Source organism: Leptodactylus fuscus, chromosome 8 (genome assembly GCF_031893055.1).
Source record: "Leptodactylus fuscus isolate aLepFus1 chromosome 8, aLepFus1.hap2, whole genome shotgun sequence".
Classification (NCBI taxonomy): Eukaryota; Metazoa; Chordata; class Amphibia; order Anura; family Leptodactylidae; genus Leptodactylus; species Leptodactylus fuscus.
This window is the reverse complement of record NC_134272.1, coordinates 67,521,143-67,546,071: the sequence shown is the minus strand read 5'-3', so window position 1 is coordinate 67,546,071 and position 24,929 is coordinate 67,521,143. Positions and strand designations below refer to the sequence as shown.

The 24,929-nt window shown below is 41.4% G+C and overlaps 1 protein-coding gene and 1 non-coding gene across 2 annotated transcripts in view; one reads left to right on the top strand and one right to left on the bottom strand.

Moving 5' to 3' along the window:
• The window catches only part of PDE11A (phosphodiesterase 11A), a 336,929-nt gene that overhangs the window by 51,957 nt on the left and 260,043 nt on the right, over positions 1-24,929 (bottom strand). Inside the window, exons 14-15 of the mRNA XM_075284005.1 lie at positions 24,462-24,552; positions 2,898-2,998 (exon numbers count right to left, since the gene is read on the bottom strand). Of these exons, the coding sequence (XP_075140106.1) occupies positions 2,898-2,998; positions 24,462-24,552 (192 nt within the window). The remainder of the gene's footprint in view (positions 1-2,897; positions 2,999-24,461; positions 24,553-24,929) is intronic.
• Positions 10,066-10,172, top strand: LOC142217759 (U6 spliceosomal RNA). Its single transcript, XR_012717405.1, has one exon. It is a non-coding gene; the product is annotated as a U6 spliceosomal RNA (small nuclear RNA).

Here is a 24,929-nt window from a genome sequence, read left to right as displayed (position 1 = left end):
TCCTTGGTATGCACCATCAAACAAAGTGCAACAAGACGCTTTATTCTCGCCTTAATGCTAACACTATACGGTCCTGCTATCCTCCAGGGCTCCACGCTGCAACCTGTCACTCACTACTGGATGCAAAAATTAACACAACCCTCAGCGTATACTTGTGAAGCCAGGCTGGGTGTTGTAGTCTCATAACAGTTAGATCACATATATGTCACATCCAAAGTGAAATATAGAAATTGGACTACAGCGTTCCTGCAATGTGTATGGGGTTTAACTTTTCAACAGGAATTCATCAAGACTGGTATTACGTATGCCAGTCTTGATCTACTGTGCACCTAATTTATTAAGAGGCATAAATCACAATTTATTTATTAAAACCAGATAGTGAAATCTTTAAATTTTTTCAAATCTTTTTATTTTCTGATTATAGATTTTTTAAAATTCTATTTTCTGGGCAGCCATCTTGCCTGAGCTTTTTCTCTGCCCTGTTAACAGCATTTACTGATATGCTTTACGGCATGGTCATGGCCATAAGTAACAATAGACTTGTGCCAGGTCATTGCGGTCTATGGCAGAGTTTAGAGTGTAGACTAGGGTTCAGACAAAGATCAGATCCCGATCAGTGATTGAGCAAATTTCGCGATAGCGATTGGCTGGAAAATGATCGAAAATCGGATTTTAAAAACGATCCTGAAATCTCAAGATCGGCTCAACCCTAGTGTAGACATGCTCTGTGCAGGGAGGAGAAAAAAAAATTCTGTGACATCGTGTATTGTCAGGAGTGAACACAATGGTGGGTCAGTAGTGTTATCCATAGAGGTGTTATCTTCTATTGTAATACTGTCTTGGGAAATAGGAAGTTTCAGTCTATTATTAGACATGTTCCTCTTACAGGTGTTAGATTCATGTCCTATCCATCATAAAGAGAAGTAAAAAAAATAAAAATAAAACTTATATCCGCCTCTTTCAGTAGAATGTGGAATGTCGCTATGAATATCAAGGTGATATTTTTTAGGGCTGGCTAGTATTTGAAGAAGTAAGTATACTATGGTCTTTGTACGTAAGTGCTAATGCAGGCAGAGGGTCAGCGTCGCTCTCTGTAACCATTCGACAATCCAATAGGTTATCTCATTTTTAGGAAGATTATAAATACCTGAAAGCTATATTCTGTCTGCTCCAGATTTTATGTATCACATGTATAGAGCAGAGGGCACAATTGGGTATACTGAAATTTACATGTCTGATCCATCTCAGAAGAGATTATCCAAGGCCAGAGGTGTCTAGAAGCAGATTACTCCCCTCTACAGGGTGTTTGGGAGGAATAGCTGTAAGGTATTTAATGTGTGGGGCTTTCTGGGGCCCTAATAAGAACATGCAATGATTAAATGGGGAGTTTTTTACAGGTCACCATATCTCAACATCAGGGTGATCTGCAACCCAAAAGTGTTAAGGACACAACTGAATCCTCTATAACAGCAATGGAGCAGAGTTGCTAATTCTGTTTAAGATTTCCAACAGAATTGCGCCATCTATTGATGCATGTTAAACCATGACACCATCACAGCAAGCCATACCCTCTTGTCAAACAAGGTGCAACTGTATCTAAAACACAAAACAAGTGTGGTGCCCAGAATGTAGTAAATCTGCCCCTATAAGCTAAGACGTTAATTCAGACTTCGGCTGGTTTCAGAGATTCATTATGGAACCTCAGATAACCATTACAGATTAACCTCTTGTTTACATCTACGTTTGGTAATCCATTCAGGAAGTCCACATGGGACCCCCCTGAACTGAATACTGAACGCATTTGCAAGCGGCGTGCAGTGAAAGCACATGGACCCCATAGACAATAATGGAGTCCGTGTGCTTGCCACGTGCTGCCCGCACGAATCATGTGGACAGGAAAGTAGATTGTGAAGTACTTTCCTGTCCGCATGTTCCCTGCAGAGATCTGGCGGCAAGCACACAGACCTCATTATAGTCTATGGGGTCCATGTGCTTTCACTGCACAGTGCTTGCAAATGCGTTAGGAATACAAATGCAGATGTGAACGAGGGGTAAGGCCGGTTGCAAGCAACCATGTTGTGGATCAGGGTGCTGTCTGTGTATTTCGCGGAGACCCCTTCTTTTCTGGGTCCGTACTCACGTCCTGTGAGCGGGTTGACAGTCTGCGCCACATCAGTTAGGACAGGTCCTATTACTGTCCTATTTTGCGGTCCATGCTTCCATGGCTGCTATTCATTTAATGAAAGCACGGGTGACACACAGGGAAGTCCCAGGGTCCCCCATGTATAGCCAGTGTTTTTAAATCACCGTCGTCTGCAACTAGCCTAAGGACTTATTCACATGACTGCGAAAAACAGACATGTGATGGCCATTTTAGCAACGTAATACAACACAGTAACACAATATCAAGCACACATATATCTAACATCACTTATCAGGTTTGCAGCCTGCAGTACTTGATACTATACTATCACACTATGTGATGCCTGACCCCTATAGCTGGGCACCCTACTTGGTTCTATCTGACTACAGAAGTAGATGGAGTGCCCCATTTTAGGAAACATCAGACAGCATGAATTGCTCTATTCCTACTCTTTTCAGTATACTGTACACAGCACATAATAAGTCATTGCCGGCTGCTACCCTATCACATCTAAAGCTTGCTATATTTGATATAAGTCGATCATTTATAGGACGTCAGCAGCTCGGTCCCTTTAAATTTCACTCCTATGAGGTCAACCAAAGGCTGCTCAGCAGCGCCATCTTCTGGCGTGAAGAGATTATATCAGGAATTTTGTAAAAGGAAACTGTCAAAGTAAAATTTAAGTCGTTTTATAAAGAAAAAGCAAAAAAGCAAATGACTTCGGATGAAAAAAGTCAAGAAAGTGCATACGTACTCAAAATGGAGTGTGATGTCCGTGGCGAGAATAGACTGCTTCAGAAGCTGCATGAGGTCGCTGTACTGCGGAGAGGACAAGTTGGCAAATATGTTGTGTCCCTGCAACACAAAAGCTACAAAAAATAAATAACTAAAGATACAGGTAAGTCAATCTCTGAAGGACACGGCGAACTCGCATCATACATATAAGAACACATATAAAGAGGTAAGAACATTCTCCTGAAGGTAATACCCAGGTCTCTATAATAGTATTAGTGCGCTACAATATTACATGTAAAATAATGGCACAACTACAATCTCACAACCACACTTTGTGGAGCAAGAGATGTTTTACAAGCAGTTGTCAGTCACTTTTTTCTACTTATTTCCTGGATGATAGTTCTGGTCCTTGGTCAGATGTCAGACCAGTATTAGCACACCGCCACAGAGAAAACATTCGAGAAACCGTAGTCGATGAGTTTATCAACTGGTCTTAAAATTTTGGGGGCAATGGCCGCATGGACCAAAGAATTCCTAAGAATATGGCCGTCCTCTCAGAACTGCAGTCAATAGAAATAGTTTAGTGGTCATGCTTTTCTGTAGTCGAAAGTGAAGGAACTTGTAGTAGTAATAGTATCAGTAGTAGTAGTATCAGTAGTAGTAATGTGAGTAGTACTTGTATTAATAGTAGCAGTAATAGTAGTAGTAGTAGTAGCTGTAGAAGAAATAGTAGCACTAGTAGTAGTAATATTATTAGCAATAGTATTAGTATTAGTAGCCATATTATGAATATCAGTAGCAGTAGTAGCAGTAATTAATTATTATTATTATTGGAAGAATATGCAAATCTGTCTTCCATGATGTAATTAGGAAGTCAGGTGCCTCAGTGTTGCAAACCAATAGAGGGCGGTCACTGGAATGTGCAAGCCTGTCTTCCCTGATGTAATTAGGAAGACAGAATCTCAGTGATATGGTTCAATAATGGCTGCTCCCTTTAACATCATGCTCGACCTTCCAAGAGGACTTTGTTTTGCAATGATGCAGGGTTTATCCCCTTTATAGTCTCTCAACCGAGGACGGCCGTTTCGATGTTATTGCATCTCGTTAGCCCGATGCAGAGAAGACTAACCTGGTAGAGGTGAGAGGCTTAGACAGGGTAAGAGGGGTATCGTCACTCCTTGGGGAGAGACCACCATATAGGTGTGTGGAGACTTATTAAGCCGTTAGCACTCCACTTTGCAAGGGACTATGGGAATAATATGCAAATCTATCTTCCATGATGTAATTAGGAAGTCAGGTGGTCTCTCCCCAAGGAGTGACGATACCCCCTTACCCTATTATTATTAGCGATAGTAGTAGTATTATTAGTAGTAGTGGCGGTAGAATTATTATTAACATTATTATTATCAATAGTAGTTGTAGTATTACTAGCAATAGTAGTAGCAGCGGTAGTAATATTATTAGTAGTGGTATTATTAACATTATTAATAGTAGCGGTAGTATTATTATTATCAATAGTAGCGGTATTATCATTATTATTAGTGGTAGTATTATTATTATCAATAGTAGCAGTAGTATTATTATTATTAGTAGTAGTAGCAATAGTAGTATTATTAGTAGTAGTGGTAGTATTATTTTTATTATTATTAGTAGTAGTAGTAGTAGTAGTAGTTAGTAGTATTATTAGTAGTAGTGGTAGTATTATTATTATCAATAGTAGCGGTAGTATTATTAGTAGTAGTAGTAGTAGTTTCAGGATGTCGTATTCCAAATGTCATATTTTATGATTATCAGGTTAGCAGATGGTCCAGTAGGTGTCAGTAAAAAATTAGCCTGATAGTTCCTGTACCATAAAGAGACGGAAAGAGAGAGAGGGCGAAATAGAAATAGAGATAGACAGACAGATAGATAGATGAGAGATAGATAGAGAACAGACAGATACTGTGAAAATACTGTAGATAGATTATACATAATTAATAAGAAGGATAGATAAGAGCTAGCTAGAAAGATAATATATAGTAGATAGATACATAGATCTGTTAAATGCTTAAACAGATAGTAGATAAATAGATAAGAGGAGAGAGAGAGAGACAGATTACACTATGATCTCTTTTTTGTCTGTACAAGAAACCCCAAGACCTGTAAAGTTTGCTGCAGAATATATAGACACTATAAAGATGTATCATTATTATTAGATAGATAGATAGATAGATAGATAATGCATAAATATATAGAGAATAGATAATACTTAGGTGATTGTTAACAGATAGACTGTAGATAAATAGGTGATTGGCTGAATGGATAAATAGAGAGATAGATAAACTTCAGATTAAACCCTGTACACTCCTAACCTTTATTGCTATATCTTACATAGACCATAGTAGGTATACGAGCATTACTTAGTGACCCAGCCATTCCCACACTGCACCAGTGACTACCAGTAACCTAAGAGCACTGAACCATCACAGACTCCTAATGAGCCCCATTTCCAGGAGTCTCCGTTCCTATTGCTCCTAGTACATAAATAACCCCGGCTCTCCATTCACTTTAGTCTTATAGGAACATTTTAGCTTTTCAGAAATTTGTTAGCAACAAAATTACATTTGGGGATATTCAACACAATACGAGTAAATGTGGAACTGAAGAAAGAAAATAATAAAATGCCTATAATTTACTATAATGTATCAATTTACATAATGACAAAGTAAATAGTAAAGCGGCCTTGTATAGCATAGAACGATAAGGAGGAGAAGGAATGATAGAACTTAGACACATGGATGTGTGAAGTCAGCAGCAGGGCTGTCGCTCGCAGAGAGTAATACTAGGCATTCGTGCTTCATAAATCTGCTGTGCATCCTCAGAAGCAGGCCTTATTCTATGTAATATCATTCCTTCTGCCAATGATTTCTCCATAACTCAGCCCCTGCTCTATACAATCAGGGCTAGTCCTAGGCTTTGACTACTCTGCCACCTAGTGGTGGATGCTGTGTCATGACAATACAATTCAAGGTTCTTTGTTATGGCTCTGCTAGAAAATAATATCTGTATTAAACAGATAAATGACTTATAATGAATTATAACATCAGCTATAACTGCTCAGCATCCACGTATCGTTGTATAAGATGTTATATCTAATAGTCACCTACCACAGTGTAGATACTGTATATCAGCCTAAAAAGTAAGGCAGCCCCATCATTGCCTCCCTTTTATGTATCATGCATTGCTGAAAGATTATATGACACTGAAATTTTAATAGTCATTTAAGTTATAGTTATTATATAATGAATAGAACTGTGAGGATATAAAGGGATGAATCTGTATACCAGTAGCCAGAGGCATATATGGAAGTTCCTGGGTTCTGGGGTCCACATCATCTACAATACCCTGAGCCATTTATGTTACTGCTGTTTTATGTTGGGCCTCCTCAGGCACCACGACCTGGTTCAATAGCTGTAATACCCCCGCCATTCATCTAAATGTTTTCCATGTAATACCACGTCACCTGCAGAAGTTGGCTAAGACTTTCTCCAACAAAGTGGGACCTGTGGTGATCAGCTGATTGCCATGACATTAATATAAAGGGGTCAAAATCAATATAGTGACCCACCTTGGCTAATGATTGGCTAAGTGAACCAGAGTATGAGGAAAGGAACAGGAAGCAGAGACTAAAAGAAAGTCAGACAATGTTGGGACAGAGGTAACAGATTGGTGAGGTGAGTACTGCAGCTACATATGGAGGTAACAGATCGGTGACCTGAGTACTGCATCTTTATATGGCGGTGAATGAGCTCAGTGAGGAGAGTAATGCATCTTCATATGAAGGTGAACTAGATTGGTGAGGTGAGTACTGCATCTATATATAGAGGTGACAGATTGCTGAGGTGAGTACTGCATCTACATATGGAGGTAACAGATTGCTGAGGTGAGTACTGCATTTATATATGGAGGTAACAGTTGGTGAGGTGAGTACTGCATCTTCATATGGAGGAGAACAAGATAGGCTAGGTGAGTACTGCATCTTCATATGGAGGTGAATGAGATCAGTGTGGAGAGTACTGCATCTTTATATGGATGTGAACTAGATTGGTGAGGTGAGTACTGCATCTTCATATGAAGGTGAATATGATTGGTGAGGTAAGTGCTGCATCTTCATATGGAGGTGAATGAAATCAGTGAGGGGAGTACTGAATCTTCATATGGAGGTGTCCATGTTTAACTCAGATTTGATATAGTTATGCAGCGCAATTTCTTGTGGAACAATGTCTATACAATATTACAGCATGCTGGGATAACACGGCGGCTCAGTGGTTAGCACTGCAGCGCTGGAGTCCTGGGTTCGAATCCTGCCAGGAATAACATCTGCAAGGAGTTTGTATGTTCTCTCTGTATTTGTGTGGATTTCCTCCCATACTATAAAGACATATTGATAGGACAAAAAAAAAGTACATTGTGATCCCTATATGGGGCTCACAATCTACATAAAAACAAAAAGTTCATCAAATTCCTAGTTTCCTGACCATTTTCAGGATTTCTGCTTGATGTCACTAAACAGATCCATTCCCGTTCTCTTCCACCTGTGTCAGTATTGCTCTCTCTAGAAATGGGCCCTTTAGCTGTGCCGATCGGGCGTGATCAGAAAGGATTGGGAACTTTGGGGTACAAACAAGATTATTCTTAACAGCAGGCAGATCTGTAGGCATTGACACACAGACTGTATTTATAATGTCTTTCTGGCATACAAGGCAAGATGAAGTCACAATTTTTGTCAAATATGCCTGTATTTTTGCGTAAAAAATTGCAACTTTTTTTGTTTTGCGGCACCCGATTTTCAAAAAAGGGAGCCAAGCAGGGCAGAAAATTTTTTATTATAGCCCACACTAGAAAAGTGGGACAAGTTATAGTTATACCTACGCCAGTTTCAATGTGGTTTCAACTCCAGTGCATAGGACCTCCAGTGGTGTGCCTGCACCCAGGAGCGTAACTACCGGGGTAACAGCCACAGGGCTCGGACATTAGGGGGCACAACGGCAACTGCTACTGCTGCAGATTTTTTTTTTTTTTTTTTAATATGCCATTACCTGCCATATAGGGCTCACAATGTACATTTTTTCCCTATCAGTATGTCTATGGAGTATGGGAAGAAATCCATGCAAACACAAGGAGAATATACAAACTCCTTGCAGATGTTGTCTCTGGCAGGATTTGGACCCAGGACTCCAGTGCTGCAATGCTAACCACTGAGCCACCGTGTTGCCCCACCTGCCATTACATCAGCAGATAACGGGCCCTATTTACTTACCAATCCTGGTTTATGCTCATGGCCGCCTGCGCTTTCCCTTCTGCGGAGGCGGCTGTAATCATGAGAAGGGATCAGTAAGTGAGGCTGTGGCCCAGTGAACCCCACAAACACCACTATCATTTTACTCGGGAGGGGTATTTTACATGTCAAATATTTGCCTTGGGACCCCGCCATTTCTAATTATGCTACCGCTTGCAACAATGCACAAAGTTTTTAACTGTGGCTCTGCTCACTAAGAGATCGTCCAGGATAAGCCATTTTTGTTAAGGTGGCCTGGAAAGGTGGAAAAAACCCAAAACACTCACCTGTTCTGAGTCTTGTCTCCCACTGCGGTCTGGTCCTGCTGCTCCGGGGGTTTGGTGTTGCGGAAATCCCTGCAGTATGTGACTGCTGAGGCCAAACAGAAGCCTTAGCGCCCAGGATGTCACTCGAATATACACTCACCGGCCACTTTATTAGGTACACCTGTTCAACTGCTCGTTAACACTTAATTTCTAATCAGCCAATCACATGGCGGCAACTCCGTGCATTTAGGCATGTAGACATGGTCAAGACAATCTCCTGCAGTTCAAACCGAGCATCAGTATGGGGAAGAAAGGTGATTTGAGTGCCTTTGAACGTGGCATGGTTGTTGGTGCCAGAAGGGCTGGTCTGAGTATTTCAGAAACTGCTGATCTACTGGGATTTTCACGCACAACCATCTCTAGGGTTTACAGAGAATGGTCTGAAAAATAAAAAACATCCAGTGAGCGGCAGTTCTGTGGGCGGAAATGCGTTGTTGATGCCAGAGGTCAGAGGAGAATGGCCAGACTGGTTCGAGTTGATAGAAAGGCAACAGTGACTCAAATAGCCACCCGTTACAACCAAGGTAGCCAGAAGAGCATCTCTGAACGCCGCACAGTACGTCGAACTTTGAGGCAGATGGGCTACAGCAGCAGAAGACCACACCGGGTGCCAATTCTTTCAGCTAAGAACAGGAAACTGAGGCTACAATTTGCACAAGCTCATCGAAATTGGACAATTGAAGATTGGAAAAACGTTGCCTGGTCTGATGAGTCTCGATTTCTGCTGCGACATTCGGATGGTAGGGTCAGAATTTGGCGTCAACAACATGAAAGTATGGATCCATCCTGCCTTGTATCAACGGTTCAGGCTGGTGGTGGTGGTGTCATGGTGTGGGGAATATTTTCTTGGCACTCTTTGGGCCCCTTGGTACCAATTGAGCATCGTTGCAACGCCAAAGCCTACCTGAGTATTGTTGCTGACCATGTCCATCCCTTTATGACCACAATGTACCCAACATCTGATGGCTACTTTCAGCAGGATAATGCTCCATGTCATAAAGCTGGAATCATCTCAGACTGGTTTCTTGAACATGACAATGAGTTCACTGTACTCCAATGGCCTCCACAGTCACCAGATCTCAATCCAATAGAGCATCTTTGGGATGTGGTGGAACGGGAGATTCGCATCATGGATGTGCAGCCGACAAATCTGCGGCAACTGTGTGATGCCATCATGTCAATATGGACCAAAATCTCTGAGGAATGCTTCCAGCACCTTGTTGAATCTATGCCACGAAGAATTGAGGCAGTTCTGAAGGCAAAAGGGGGTCCAACCCATTACTAGCATGGTGTACCTAATAAAGTGGCCGGTGAGTGTATGTGACTCCTTGTGTCCTCTCCTTAGGCCACAGCAGTCACTTGCGGCAGGGAATTCCACCAAAACAACAAGACACTGAAAGAGCAGGACCAGGTCCCGATGGGAGACACAAGGACAGGCGAGTATGTTTTTTTCACCTTTCCAGGCCTCCTTACCAAAAATGGTTTAGCCTGGACAACCCCTTAGTGAGCAGCGCCAGTCTTAATAACTTTGTGCTTTGGGTGCTGGCTTTGGCAGCACATACTGTATACTAAAATTGGAACGATACAGAGAAGATTAGCATGGCCCCTGCGCAAGGATGACATGCAAATTCATGAAGCGTTCCATATTTTCGGGGGCAACACGGTGGCTCAGTGGTTAGCACTGCAGCCTTGCAGCGCTGGAGTCCTGGGTTCAAATCCCACCAGGAACAACATCTGCAAGGAGTTTGTATGTTCTCCCCGTGTTTGTGTGGATTTTCTCCCATTCTACAAAAGACATACTGATAGGAAAAAAAAATGTACGTTGGGATCCCTATATGGGGATCACAATCTACATAAAAGAAAACAAAAAAACTCACAACTTTGTGTTTTGGTGCAGGCACACCACTGGAGGTCCTGTGCACCAGAATTGAAACCACAGAGAATATGCTGCAGGTATAGCTATAACTTGTCCCATGACATGAGACAACAGAGTACCGGGGACAGGTGAGTATTTTTTTTTTCACCTTCCCCAACCTCCTTACCAAAAACAGGTTATCCTGAACAGCCCCTTTAATAAATGGGCACAAAGTATATGGTTAGGTATACTGTATATTATCTATCTATCTATCTATCTATCTATCTATCTATCTATCTATCTATCTATCTATCTATCTATCTCTCTCTTCTGTAGCACTCGCTTAGGCAAAGTTTACTACTATTTAACTCCTTCCCTAGTTTACGGCTTCATTGTAGTCCATAAAGTCTAGCTCCAGCAGATAGAACTATACATTTCATTTGCCCCACAAGTGCTACTTTTAATTCCATTCCACTAGATTAGCTATTGGCGTACATCGCAACTAATTCTGATCGGATTCTCAGAGGCCGAATAAAGGATGCTGATAAAATTAAATATATTCTGGATGGAGTAGCTGCGAGTTCTGCCTCTGTGCTGCTGGAAGGAACTGAGCAAAACAATTAGAATTTCCATGCAGAAATCCACTACCGCCGCTGCCAATTTACCAGGCTGCAATGAAACACAGATGCCACGGTCAATGTCAATTCCAGATTTTTCCCCCCTTTACTATTTTTAATTCTCAAGTAACATTAGGAGTTCAGCTATTATCAAATGTTCTTGCAACCTCATTAATTTTTATTAATGCTTATGAGTGCTAGGGTCCGGTTTGCAGCCAACACAAAGCCAATGAGCTGCAGTCAGGGTAGGGATGGGGTGGGGGCTGGCACATTGCAGAGATCAGTGGGCTTACACTACTCATTTCCTTGCTCCAGAAGTGACTTTGAAGTGTCACCACAATGAAAACATGAAGCTACACAATGAGGGAATTATCTAGAAAAGATGGCCACCACCATTGATGGAATGTGATCGGAACCAGAAGATTTTTATGGGATAGTCTGAGCATCTAAAGCAGGGGTAGGGAACCTTCGGCTCTTCAGATGCTGTGAAATTACAACTCCCAACATGCTCCATTCACTTCCAAGGGAGTTCCAAGAACAGCAGAGCAAGTATGCATGCTGGGAGTTGTAGTTTTGCAACAGCTGGAAGCCGTAGGTTCCCTACCCCTGATCTAAAGTCTATTAAAGATGTCACCGGGTAGTTGGATTTAACCTGCCCGATCCTTTACTTTTAAGGTAGATAAGCCACCATAAGCATCTAGAAACATCTTACTCTCCTCCATGTATTGAGAAGGCATGCACAAAATCCATGGATTCCATACTATTTGGCCTTCCAGGGTAGTGTTTCCAGCAAATTGCAGCCAGATAGTGCAGGACACTTCTGTATTCAGTTCTCACTGACTATCATCTTTAACAACTGGAGGTAGAGCTTTTCAGCATTAATCCTGATATGTTTCCAAGTCACATTCAACATTTAAGAACTCTTTGTGAACATAGCCTTACGCTAGGTTCACATTAGCGTTCGGGTTTCCGTCCTTTAGGTCTGTATGCGGATCCAAAAGATGGAGACCTTGTCCGCTTAAAAAATGGTTGCACACTGAAAACTGGGAACAACAACTTTAATGGAGTCCTCTGGATTTCCACCTCATTTCTGCCAATTTTATACTGAAAACTTTTTTTTCAAGAACTTTTAGGCGAAATCTGGGATGGAGTTTCTTATGGATCCTGGAACACTAGTGTGAACATAGCCTTAGAATAATAACACTCAGCACAAAAAAGGTCACAAGGTCACACACATATACAAGGGTCATAAGAAGGAATTACTCTAGTAGGTCTTTGGGTCATGGAACCCAACGTATCATACTAACACAGTGGTCAGTGGTTTGCACCATTGGTTGCAGCATTGATTAGTTAGTTTTGGCAGGGGCATAGCCATGGGGAGCAATCGGGGTCAGTAGAATGGGAGTTGGGGACCTAAAAGCCACTTTTATATATTTAGATACAGGGCAGAGAACTGAACCTGTGCCTCGGGTTAGCATAGGAACATGTATTACAATTTTGCATCTCTTAGGGCATCTCACACATACTGGAAACTTATGTTACCAACAAATCCGCCAAATAATTTGCTGCCTGACCATGGGCTTTTAGATTCACCCCTTGCATCGCATTTCAATACTGCAACAAATCTGCATCAAACTGCATGTAAGACATTGCAAGATTTACCTATAACACATTTGTGGGGTCATCCTTATTTAGTTGAGGAGGGCTAAAGGTAAGACAAGATACCGCAGAATTGTATCCGTAGGTCTGTAATGTAGATTTTGCTGCAGATTTACAGCGGATTCCATCCTTACTACACTGATAGTGGTAAAATCTGTGACAAAGATCTGCAACATTTCAAGAATGATCATACTGCAGGGATGAAACCTAGCTTGGACACCTTATATTCCAATAAGGCCATTTTAACATGCTCAGTATTTGGTCAGTATTTTGCATCAGTATTAGTAAGCGAAAACCAGAAGTGGGACCAAAATATGGAAGATGTGCAAATCTTTTTATTATTGGCTTTCTCTGTGTAGGTTCCATTTCTAGTTTTGGCTTACCAATATTGATGCCAAATACTGACTGTGTGAAAAGACCAGCCTCAATTTTTTTGCTAAGCCTATCCAGTCCTGGTGACCAAAGGGACCAAAATATTCTGTCCTATAGAGACGGAAGTGCTGGGATACATTTTGATGATTTAAGTGAAAGTCGTGCTGCCCCATTACACAATGTTGCCCAATATGTTGGTGCTATGAATGTGAAATATGATAGCAAATAAGCCTTTTGGGTTCAGAATCACCCTTTACAACATAAGGCAAAGTAGTTTACAACATAACGTTCTTAGCCTGCTGCAATATATAAATCTCTTTTAAAATGTAGAAACGCATTCGGCTCCGGGTCTTCAAGTCATCGTGTATTATTTAAATTCTGCTGAACTGAAAAAAATCCTTCTAATTCAATAGGAATAAATGAAATTTACCTCTCCGATATATTTCTGTTTTTAAATGCACATGTGTGTATGAGTGTAGGTCATAGTATATGTGCATTACTATCATTGGGAGTTTGTACATGGCGACCCTGATTGCAAACCTGCCCCTTGCCCCAGATACCTGCACCAAGCCGCCCAGGGTCCTGTTAGGATCTCCAACAGGGTTGATAACTGATCTGCAAACTTATAGACAGTCTATAAAACTAGGGTATGATCAGTAAAAAAATTGGTGCATCTGTAATTTTTATGAAACTGGAGGAGACATTCAAGGTAAGGCTAAGATTACACAGTGACTTTGGCAGTGACTTCCATCCTATAACCATAGATCACTGGATTGCCCTTCAATTCCTTCACTAATGTCAGTGAATGGATTTACATTGTTATCCCTAAGGTGTCGCAACTGCCCCATAAATGTTGATCAATATTCAAGTTGAAGTTGCTGTCTTTGTACACTAGGGGTCGCCATGCAACTTCATTCATTAACATTAGTGTAGGAGTTGCAGGGTGACGCATGATGGGAATCACGACCAAAGTTGTTGTGTATCCCTATCCTAAATGCTATGGATTTGTTTATATCGGTATTCTATATAATTAGAGATGAGCGAGTAGTATTCGATCGAGTAGGTATTCGACCGAATACTATGGTATTCGAAATACTTGTACTCGATCAAGTACCACTTGCTATTCGAATGTAAAAGTTCGATCCAGAACCAGCATTGATTGGCCGAATGCTATACAGTCGGCCAATCAACGCTGGTTCTTCTCCTACCTTTAGAAGTCTTCTCCGTGCAGCTTCCCCGCGGCGTCTTCCGGCTCTAAATTCACTCTGCTAGGCATCGGGCCTGGGCAGAGCCGACTGCGCATGTCCGCTTGTAGTGCAGGCATGCGCAGTCGGCTCTGCCCAGGCCCGATGCCTGGCAGAGTGAATTCAGAGCCGGAAGACGCCGCGGGGACGCTGCAAGGAGAAGACTGCACAGAGGATGCAGCCCGACCCTCACTCGTGGACTTGGTAAGTATAATTTGATCGAACGTTGCCTACCCCTGAAACGAGCATTTTCCCCCCAAAGGGGGCATTCACACGGAGTAACGCCGGGTGTGTATCACAGTTGTACATGCCGGCATTACGGCAGACTGCCGAACACTTCCCATTCACTTCAATGGGAGCGCTCGTGAACGCCGCTGTTACGAGCGCTCCCATTGAAGTGAATGGGAAGTGTTCGGCAGTCTGCCGTAACGCCGGCGTGTACGGCTGTGATACACGCCCGGCGTTACTCCGTGTGAATGCCCCCATAGACTATAATAGGGTTCGATATTCGATTCGAGTAGTCGAATATTGAGGGGCTACTCAAAACGAATATCGAATCTCGAACATTTTACTGTTTGCTCATCTCTATATATAATCTTTACAACTCATTAAGATGCAGTTTTCCATTGTGTCAAATTTTTTTTAACTGTACTTGCTGCAAAACCACAGCAATCGGCAATAAACCATATGCATTTTCTGCCATAGTTGTTGAACATATCACAAATCCCAATGCACAAAAACTTTTCATGCAGAAACCTTTAGTTTGTAGGGTGATTATTTTTTGCTATAACTAGATTTGGACCAGCTGATTTGATTTGTGATCGCTGCCAGCCCTGACCCGCATCTGGATACCCCTATTGAATGAACGCTGACTGCCCTGACCTCAGATTTGACTTAAAGTTTTTTTCTTTGTTACCTTGCATCAATATTCCAACTACAAGCCAAAGCCATAAACTCTGTAGGAGACTATTTTGGGGATGCAACTTGGGTATACCCTGTGCAAAACTGTGTTTGCCATGCCCTTTCGTGGCTTATGACCGACAGATAAAGTGCCCTCATCTTGTATACAATAACAGCGATACCTGTAGATTCAGGAGATTTCTCAGCTCTTCTGGAGTCCAGGATATCACCCCTTATTTCAAGAGCCTCCCAGACATTTTGGGAGAGCTGGCATATATGCCATATTCTTTGAATGAAATGTCAGGGTGCACAATGAACCGCTACCCTGTGCAATTCCACTAGACTATCATCTTGTAGCTGCGGGATATGGGGAACACAGGACCCCTTGTCTGGCAATGAATGTGGTCCAACTTCCTAACAGGTATGCCCCTTTAAATGATGGCTCTAGATAGTGGACCTCTTGAGTGAGATCCTATGGTGGCCTCTGCTTCACCTACACCAAATGGATCCAGGTCTCGGTTTCTATCAGGCACTAGTTGTCACCCTTACAAGATGAACAGGGTGATGCTGTATAATAGGAGCAATCCGCAGACACTATATAAAGTATAATGGGACTTTATATTTACAAAATGAGGATGCAACTCCCCGGCATGCAACTGCAACGGTCTTGCGTCCCTGTACGCTTGCCAGTCCCATGATAACCATTGCTGTAGAACATTAGGCTTTACATCCAGCTTGTAGGTCCCTGGCTGATGCCTGGGCCTTTGGCTCCAGCCCAGATGCTGACACCAGTCCAGCACTGACACTTCATTAGGAACGCAGCTCTTCATACTGGGAATACATATCCGATCAGCCGTAAAACACATCATTTCTTTAAGTGTCGGTTTAACACGGCATCCCAACAGACTAATGTATTGTCCTATTAGCTTCTTATTTGTGTGATGCATTGCTCCCACTGCTATCTATGTAAATTCCTACTTTTATCAGCCCGTGGTGGCGGTGTCGCTGTTCTAAATCAATTGGAACATTTGCACTAAACAACTCTCAGCCATTTGATTCCCTGAAGCGGTTTTGCATAAATGGGATGTTTACGAGTCTATGGCGGAGAATGGAAACAAAAGATTCCTGCTACGATTAAACAGTATGCAACGTGTAGGCAGTGAAATATTTAAGGCGTAATAAGAAGTCTACAAATAAAAAATAGGAAGCGTCTGCAGATAAATATCACTGCTGAATATTATAACACCATGCTACAAACATCTGACGCCTTCCAAGCAGCCCAACACTCATGTTCTTTAAAATGCTGCCCCCTTGTGGCACTCAGCTGTCACTGACCTTAAAGAAGATTGATGTAAATGACCAAGTGGTCTACCTACTTTGCCCCTTGTTTTTAATGACATAGAGAACCTTTCACCAGAACTGAAAAGCTCAATGACAGAAATCATCTGATTGGTGCCATCACCCTGAGTTTTTTGGTGTGTTCTCTATCTAAATCTGTTCAGCCATTCCAAAGATATAAGCCCTTATAATGTTGATGCAAATTAGAGTCTACTAGCCAAGTGGGTGGTAACATTGCATGACTTACAGAGAAGACTATGACCAGAGAGAATCCATAGCGTCAATGCCCACTTGGCTACTAGACCCTAATTTGAAGAATCAACATAAGGGCTTATATCTGATTAATAACCCGTGGATATGCCATAGATCGATGCATCTCCCACCTTACAACTTACCCGGCTCCAACTTTGCTTAGAAGACTTTACACTATGGTCGGGTTTTACAGAAATAGTGTAACTCACTATTCTACGCCGTTTCTGCAAGTCCCAATAACTTCTATGGGAATTATGGACACAGCGTAGCTCAGATCTATGCTGTTTCTGTGAATCCTGGGTTAAGCAGTGATTTTAGAGATAGAGAGTTTATATTCACTTTTCTTTTAATACAATACTTAAAAATAGTAGTCCTGGCCTTTCCCTCTTTTCTAAATTTAGGTTATATTATGTGGTTCTTGAACCTACTCTTCTATGGTAAATCCCACCACGAGCTTGTATCAGATCTTATAATCAGGAATCATTCTAATATACAGTCCTGAGATAATAGTGCTATACAGACTCCAGATAATAGTGTTATAAGACTCACCAGATACAAGTGCTATAACAGTCCCCAGATAATAGTACTATATAGTCCTCAGATAATAGTGCTATAACAGTCCGCAGATAATAGTGCTATAACAGTCCGCAGATAATAGTGCTATAACAGTCCCCAGATAATAGTACTATATAGTCCTCAGATAATAGTGCTATAGCAGTCCCCAGATAATAGCACTATAACAGTACCCAGATAATAGTGTTACAAGAATCCCCAGATAATAATGCTATTCTGTCCTCAGGTAATAATGCTATACTGTCCCCAGATAATAGTTCTATAACAGTCCCCAGATAATCGTGCTATAGCAGTCCCCAAATAATAGTTCTATACTGTCCTCAGATAATAGTGCTATGACAGTCTGCAGATAATAGTGCTATAAAAGTCCCCAGGTAATAGTGCTATAACAGTCCCCCCATAATAGCGCTATAACAGTCCCCCCATAATAGTGCTATAACAGTCCCCAGGTAATAATGCTATAACAGTCCCCCCATAATAGTGCTATAACAGTCCCCAGATAATAGTGCTATTACAGTCCCCAGGTAATAGTGCTATACTGTCCCCAGATAATAGTGTTATACTGTCCCCAGATAATAGTGCTATACTGTCCTCAGATAACAGTGCTATACAGTCCCCAGATAATAGTGCTATACAGTCCCCAGATAATAGTGCTATACTGTCCCCAGATAATAGTGCTATACTGTCCTCAGATAACAGTGCTATACAGTCCCCAGATAATAGTGCTATACTGTCCCCAGATAATAGTGCTATACTGTCCCCAGATAATAGTGCTATAGCAGTCCCCAGATAATAGTGCTATACTGTCTCCAGATAACAGTGCTATACAGTCCCCAGATAATAGTGCTATACGGTCCCCAGATAATAGTGCTATATAGTCCTCAGATAATAGTGCTATACTGTCCCCAGATAATAGTGCTATACTGTCCTCAGATAACAGTGCTATACAGTCCCCAGATAATAGTGCTATATAGTCCCCAGATAATAGTGCTATACAGTCCCCAGGTAACAGTGCTATACAGTCCCCAGGTAACAGTGCTATAACAGTCCCCAGCAGAAAAAGGAACCCATTGTAGTCAATGGGAGGCTTTTTTTTCAGCGCTGAAATTCCACACCAAATTCTTCAACACTTTCCTCCGTGTGAATGGACCCTTATATTTACTAAGTTCCTCCTGTATAAATATTAGCCCCTTATATATAATAGTTCCTCTCTTACAATAGTCCCCTTATATATAACAGTCTCCTCTTTATAACAATCCACCTTATATATAATAGTTCCCCCCTTATACACAATAGCCCCTTATATATAACCGTCTCCCCTTATATATAATAGTTCCTTCCTTATACATAATGGCCCCTTATATACAGTATATCAGTCTCCCCTTATATACACTATGTTCCTCTCCTGCAATAGCCCCCTTATATATAAGAGTCCTCCCTTAGATATAATTCCTCTCTTATAATAGCGCTCCTTATATTTAATAGTTCCTCTCCTATAGTAGCCCTCTTATATATAACTCCCCCCTTATATATAATAATTGCTCTCTTATAATAGTGCCCCTTACATATAATAGTTCCGCCATTGTAAATACTAGTCCCATTATATGTATTAGTTCCCCCACTATAGATTTTAGCCCCCCTATAGATAATACTTTGCCCACTTAGCGGGTGATCGCTTTCCCTTTCCAGAAAACAATAACTCTTGTACTCACCTTACCGCATTCCCACAATGAGCAGAGTAGCCAAAGACTCTTCCTGTAGTAGTGGCACAAGGGGTGCGATGCAATGACGTCTACAGATCACCTGCACCGCGACGTCGCATGAATTACCGATGGTTCTCTATGGCAGAGCAGGGACTTTTCAGCTCTCTGCTCTGTCATAGGATTACGCAGTATTGGTGTGCACAGCGCGCTGATACAGCAGTGGAGCTCCTCCGGGTCAAGCCAACAAATCCTGGGGGCTCCTTTGGGGACAGGGCTCCAGGCAATTTCATAGTTTGTCCCCCCTAACGCCCGCCCTGTCTAAGTCTACTACTCTGTGCTAATTCAAGCCATAGGAGCCTCCACAGATAAAGAGAGGCATGATAACAGACACCTCTGGCCAGTCCTATCTACAGGAGGAACAAAAGGATTTATTACCTTAAAGGGGTGGTCAGGTCTAGAAATATTAATGACCTATTCTAAAAACAGGTCACTGATATCAGATTGGTTTAAGCAAAAAGCAAACGGCGCTGTTCTCCATGTAGTGGTGGAATTGAGTCACTGCAGTTTAGATCAAATTGAAGAGCTGTTCTGTAGTAGCCTGGTCGGACCACTATGGAGAGCACTGAGCTGCCTGCTTCATGCTCCATTCTACATTGTATATTAACTGCCCAGGTCCGATGATCGATGAGAGATTCGGGTGTCGGACCCCCACCAATCTGGTATCGATGACCCATCCTTAGGATAGGCCATACATATTTTTAGCCTGCACAACCCTATTAAGTGCTGCCAACTTTTTGCCCTATTACAACACATCTATGTTCAATATCAGAAGCTTGTCTTAAAGTAGTGTGAAATCTACTGCACCTCCTATCTACTCAGATGTTATATGCATCCCCCATGCTTTACACTGCAGTTGTACACATTCAGATTTCGCTCCTGTGATAAATAGGCTCAATAAGAAGATGCTGTTATAACGGCAAGTGACCGTACCATATAGTTTTATTGCAGATTTTATGCGAATGTATACGGCTACAATCTGTTTTTAATGTGTTCATTAAACAAACCGTATTTACTGCTATTACATAATATTCATAAAAGTCTCCTTATAGTGCACACAAAATATACAAATGACTGCTCAACCTGAACTCCATATGCTCATGTAATAGTATAAGTACATGTATCCTATGACTTGTCACTGGTCTTTATGCAGTAATATACAGAAAATGACTGATATATTACATACGTCTATTAAGTGTGTGGAGTCTATAGCCTCTCACCTCTGCCAGGTCAGTATTCTCTACACCGGGCTGAAGAGATGCAAACACATCGAAAAGGCTGTCCTCAGTTGAGATACTGAACCTGGTAAAATCCCAGCATCATTGTGAACACAAGGCCTCTGGAAGGTCAGTCATGATGTTAAAGGGAGCGCCCCCTATAGGGGTGCATGGCTGAGGGTCTGTCTTCCTAATTACATCATGGAAGACAGATTTGCACATTCTTCCCTTACGTCTATTAAGTAATAGCGCTACACTATGACCGTATATCATGGGTAAATAATCTTAGATTTATTGATAAGTAATTAAGTATATTTTACATAGTATATACCACCGATCTATACTGTACATCGAATGCAGGTATCACTGCTCTAGTTTTATTGTCAATCTATAGCGCCATCTAGTGAACGACTAACACATGGACAACAGTATAAAGACAATAGGATCATTCTGAATGTAAATACTGCCATCTAGTGTCCAAGTGAAGCAACTACATGCAGCGTTACAACAGTTTAACCACTTCATGACCGCACCATTTTCCCTTGTTCATGACCAGACCCATTTTCATGATCTTTAATATATGCAGGCTTTTTTGTTGGGGTCATTCATATAATTTTTTTGTCTTTCTTTGGTGATACATAGGGCTTTATTTTTATGTTATTTTTATTTTTGCATACTTTTTCCTTTTTTTTAATATTTGGGAAAATGTTATGAAAAAAAGGAGGGGATGTGTCTGTTTTTCATATTTTCCTGACTTTTCATAGCATAGAGTGTTTCTAAAATATATATTTTTTTAATTGCTCTCCATCTCTGCTACAGTAATTTTTATAGAGGTGACACATAGTTTTGGGTTGCCAAGGATAGGGCTAGAACCTGTGATGTGGACGAGGTAATGACAGTTTTTTCCGTTCACTTTTGCAGACCACGTCGAGGTTCACACCCACGTTCAGGGATTCCGTCCCCCATTTTGATTAAAGTAGCTGAATAGAAATGTCCTTTTCTCTCCACCATTTTCATCGGAAACCCAACCTACCCCTTTATAGTCTAAGGGGGTCCATGGATCTTAGCAGGTAACCACTTTTTAAGCAGATTGGGTTTCAGTTTTATCGGTTCCACATGCAGACCCAAAGATCAGAAACCCGAACGCAGGTGTGAACCTACCATGTGACTATATTCACACAACTATACTGTGGAAAACAAACACATCAGTCCATTTTTTGGGGACTTTTTGCACAAATTAATTTCTACTGGGTCCGAGTGTCCCTTAAATGGACAACTAAAGAACATGGCTGTTTTTTTAACTGATTGTTTTTTTTTTTTCAGATATGGTGGAAACACTTGTCCATTCTCAACATCATTAAAAATGTCCGTCACATGTGTCATGTGAATAAAGAGCAGCTGTCCAGATGTCTATAGTCAATGAGCAGTCAGCAACTGGTTAAAAATGCCTACTTGAGACATTCATGGTACATCCAGAGGACTTGCAGTAATTGAGGTGTGACTGATGCGCCCTGATCCCTGCTTGGAAAGGCAAAGCAGCTGCTGCCTACCGTGTAACGGAGACCAAATGGAGAAGTGGCATCAAATAAGCAGAGTGTCCCCTACTGAAGTCTATGAGAATTTGCCCAGTGCAGATTGGGATCCAGGCAGTATTCGACTGGGGTATCTCAGATCATCTAGTAAAATTCATTCTGGGGGCCAGAGATATGTGCCCACACAGCTACAGGATTCAGGTAGCAACAAAATGACTGGTTACTGGGGACCCTGCAATGTGATGATGAAGAACACGGTATGGTCTGACTCTGCACCTAGATCTCATCTCAGGGACCCAAATTCTACCATTTCTATTACACTGAAGCATAGCCTGGTTGTTATGCATATGAGTATCTGAATGAAAAGCCATACGTGTACGTTACGATGCAAGTGTGAGCTGAGGGCCCACCTAGTTCAGGGGCCCAGTGGTGAATTAATCTGTTCACCGGTGGGTCAGTCCGTGCCTGGGTCCAGGTAATACAGTCTGTGTGATGGCTGCATTTCTGTTATTTAGAGTGCAAGGAAGATGCAGACTACAGAAATCACATGAAATATTATTTGCTCTGCGTCCGCATCTATATTCTATTTATAATATGTTATTAGTCAATAGGCTTTATGCATTGCCTCGATGTTTTATGTAAAGAACCTCAAAACCAGATTGTTTTTTGACACTGAAGCTATAGGGTATATGTCACCCTATTACAGTTTAAGGAGGGTCTATCAGCACTCTGGATATGTCTATTTTAGTAAATACTTGCATAGCCCATGACAGTAGCTGTTCTTATAGCGCTGCCTTTAAAGATCCTCTTCAAACTACTTTAGTTAATTAAAAAACTTAGGACTTATTCACATGTCAGTGTTTTGCTCAGTATCTGTAAGATAAACCAGAAGTATAGACTAGGTAGAGATAAGGTATAAAGGAAACATTTGCACTTGTTCTGGGTATTACAACCAGTTCTGATTTTTGCTTACAATCAACAAAATGTAACTCATATGACTATACAGGTCTGAAATACCAAGATTATCAAGTTCACTACATTGTTAGATCCATTCATCTGATCAGTAGGAAACAGAAATATAAGATGCTTTCTGCCATCTGGTGGACCAAAGAAGAAATGCAATTGAAGAATGACAATTTTATATTATGTATCCAAACTGAAAGCGAACCAATCACTATAGAGTGCAGCTAGTATTACCTACTTAAAGTTTCCTGCAATATTTAGTATTTCTTTATATGCATAAGTGGGCTAATCATAATTAGTGATGGGCAAACCAATCAGGATTCGTTTCAGATTTGGGTGGCTCGGGTCCAAGAATCGTTTAGAGACAAAGAAGTTTGGTATGAACAACAACTTAAATTGGCTTAGAACATAGTGTATAACACTGTCAGGGTTCCTGGGAACCTATCTATAAAACATAGTGTAGAACACTGTCAGGGCTCCTGGGAACCTATCTATAAAACATAGTGTATAACACTGTCAGGGCTCCTAGGAACCTCTCTATAAAACATAGTGTATGATACTGTCAGGGCTCCTTGGAACCTATCTATAATACATAGTGTAAACACTGTCAGGGCTCCTTGGAACCTATCTATAATACATAGTGTAGAACACTGTCAGGGCTCCTAGGAACCTCTCTATAATACATAGTGTATAACACTGTCAGTGCTCCTAGGAACCTATCTATAAAACATAGTGTAGAACACTGTCAGGGCTCCTAGGAACCTATCTATAAAACATAGTGTAGAAGAATACTGTCAGGGCTCCTAGGAACCTATCTATAAAACATAGTGTATGACACTGTCAGGGCTCCTAGGAACCTATCTATAAAACATAGTGTATAACACTGTCAGGGCTCCTTGGAACCTATCTATCTAATTTATAGCTCTACAAGGCAAACGCAGCCAAAGTTATGTCAACGGTAAAGTGCCATTATTATACTCATTATTATATTAGTATAATAGGTACAGGCACAGAGGAGGTGTAAAAACCCTCCCATTAATACGTACCTTCTGTTACCTCTTACGGGCCTCCACGTGGCATCTGGTGCTCTCTCTCCACCCCCTTGGTGACATCATGCACCCAGGGTCAGTGGTGAGGCCTGTGATTGAGCTTCAGCAGTGACATGGGCACACCGAGTGTCATAAGCTGTCTGTTTCTGGCTCCATAAACAATGCTGATCTGGTGATTGGTCATGACAGTTGGTTAGTGGAGGAGCTCGGCATTGGATACTCACTGATCTGACAAAGTTGACTTATCCTAAGAACAGACCATCAATATCTATTCTTTGATAACTCCTTTGAAACCGTGTCTACTCTTTTCAATGGAGTACGATCTTACATTTGCCATCATCTCCACCATGGAGTTAGTACTGACTTATTCTTGAGATCAATATTTTCCATATGTTGCACCTCCACAAATCTTAAAGTGGTTTTTAGGGAGAACCCCTTTAATCACAAAATTTGTCAAAAAATAAGTGTTTTTTTTTTTTTAATTTTTCTCTATTACCAGATGTGCAATCCCAGATCACTGACTTCTGGCTGGTTCACAAGTTCTAGAGTAAATACAAGTTACAGCTTACTGCTATAAAATGTGACCCAACTTCCCAATTATCTGTGTACCTCGCTCTGAAGAATCATGACAGCGTGGTTAAAATGATGGTGCTCCAAGGTGGCTGACGTTCCGTAGAGCTGAGACAGGGCTGAGCCGCTTCTGAAAGTAAGAAAGAGAGAATATCAGCGCAATGACACTTGTCACCGTGTCATGCAAAGTCAGTATCAGACTGATTTCATCAATCTAGATGAGCCGGAGAAGTGACAGGTGATGACTCAGTGTTCACTGTCCTTGCCAAGAACAGAATGCTATACAGACCCATGATATCAGCATGCCTGAGGACTTGTACAAAGTGCTGCGAAAAACCAATATTACAGTTTAACAAAGAATTCCAGTAGATAACAAGAGCATTTATATATAGCCCAGTTCTAGCATGCTGTCTCGGTATGGCCGAATGAGCCTTGTCTTATAAGAGTACAATGGCATCGGAGAAGTCCCAACCGTAGAAAAGGAAAAAAGAAAAAGTCTTAGGGATG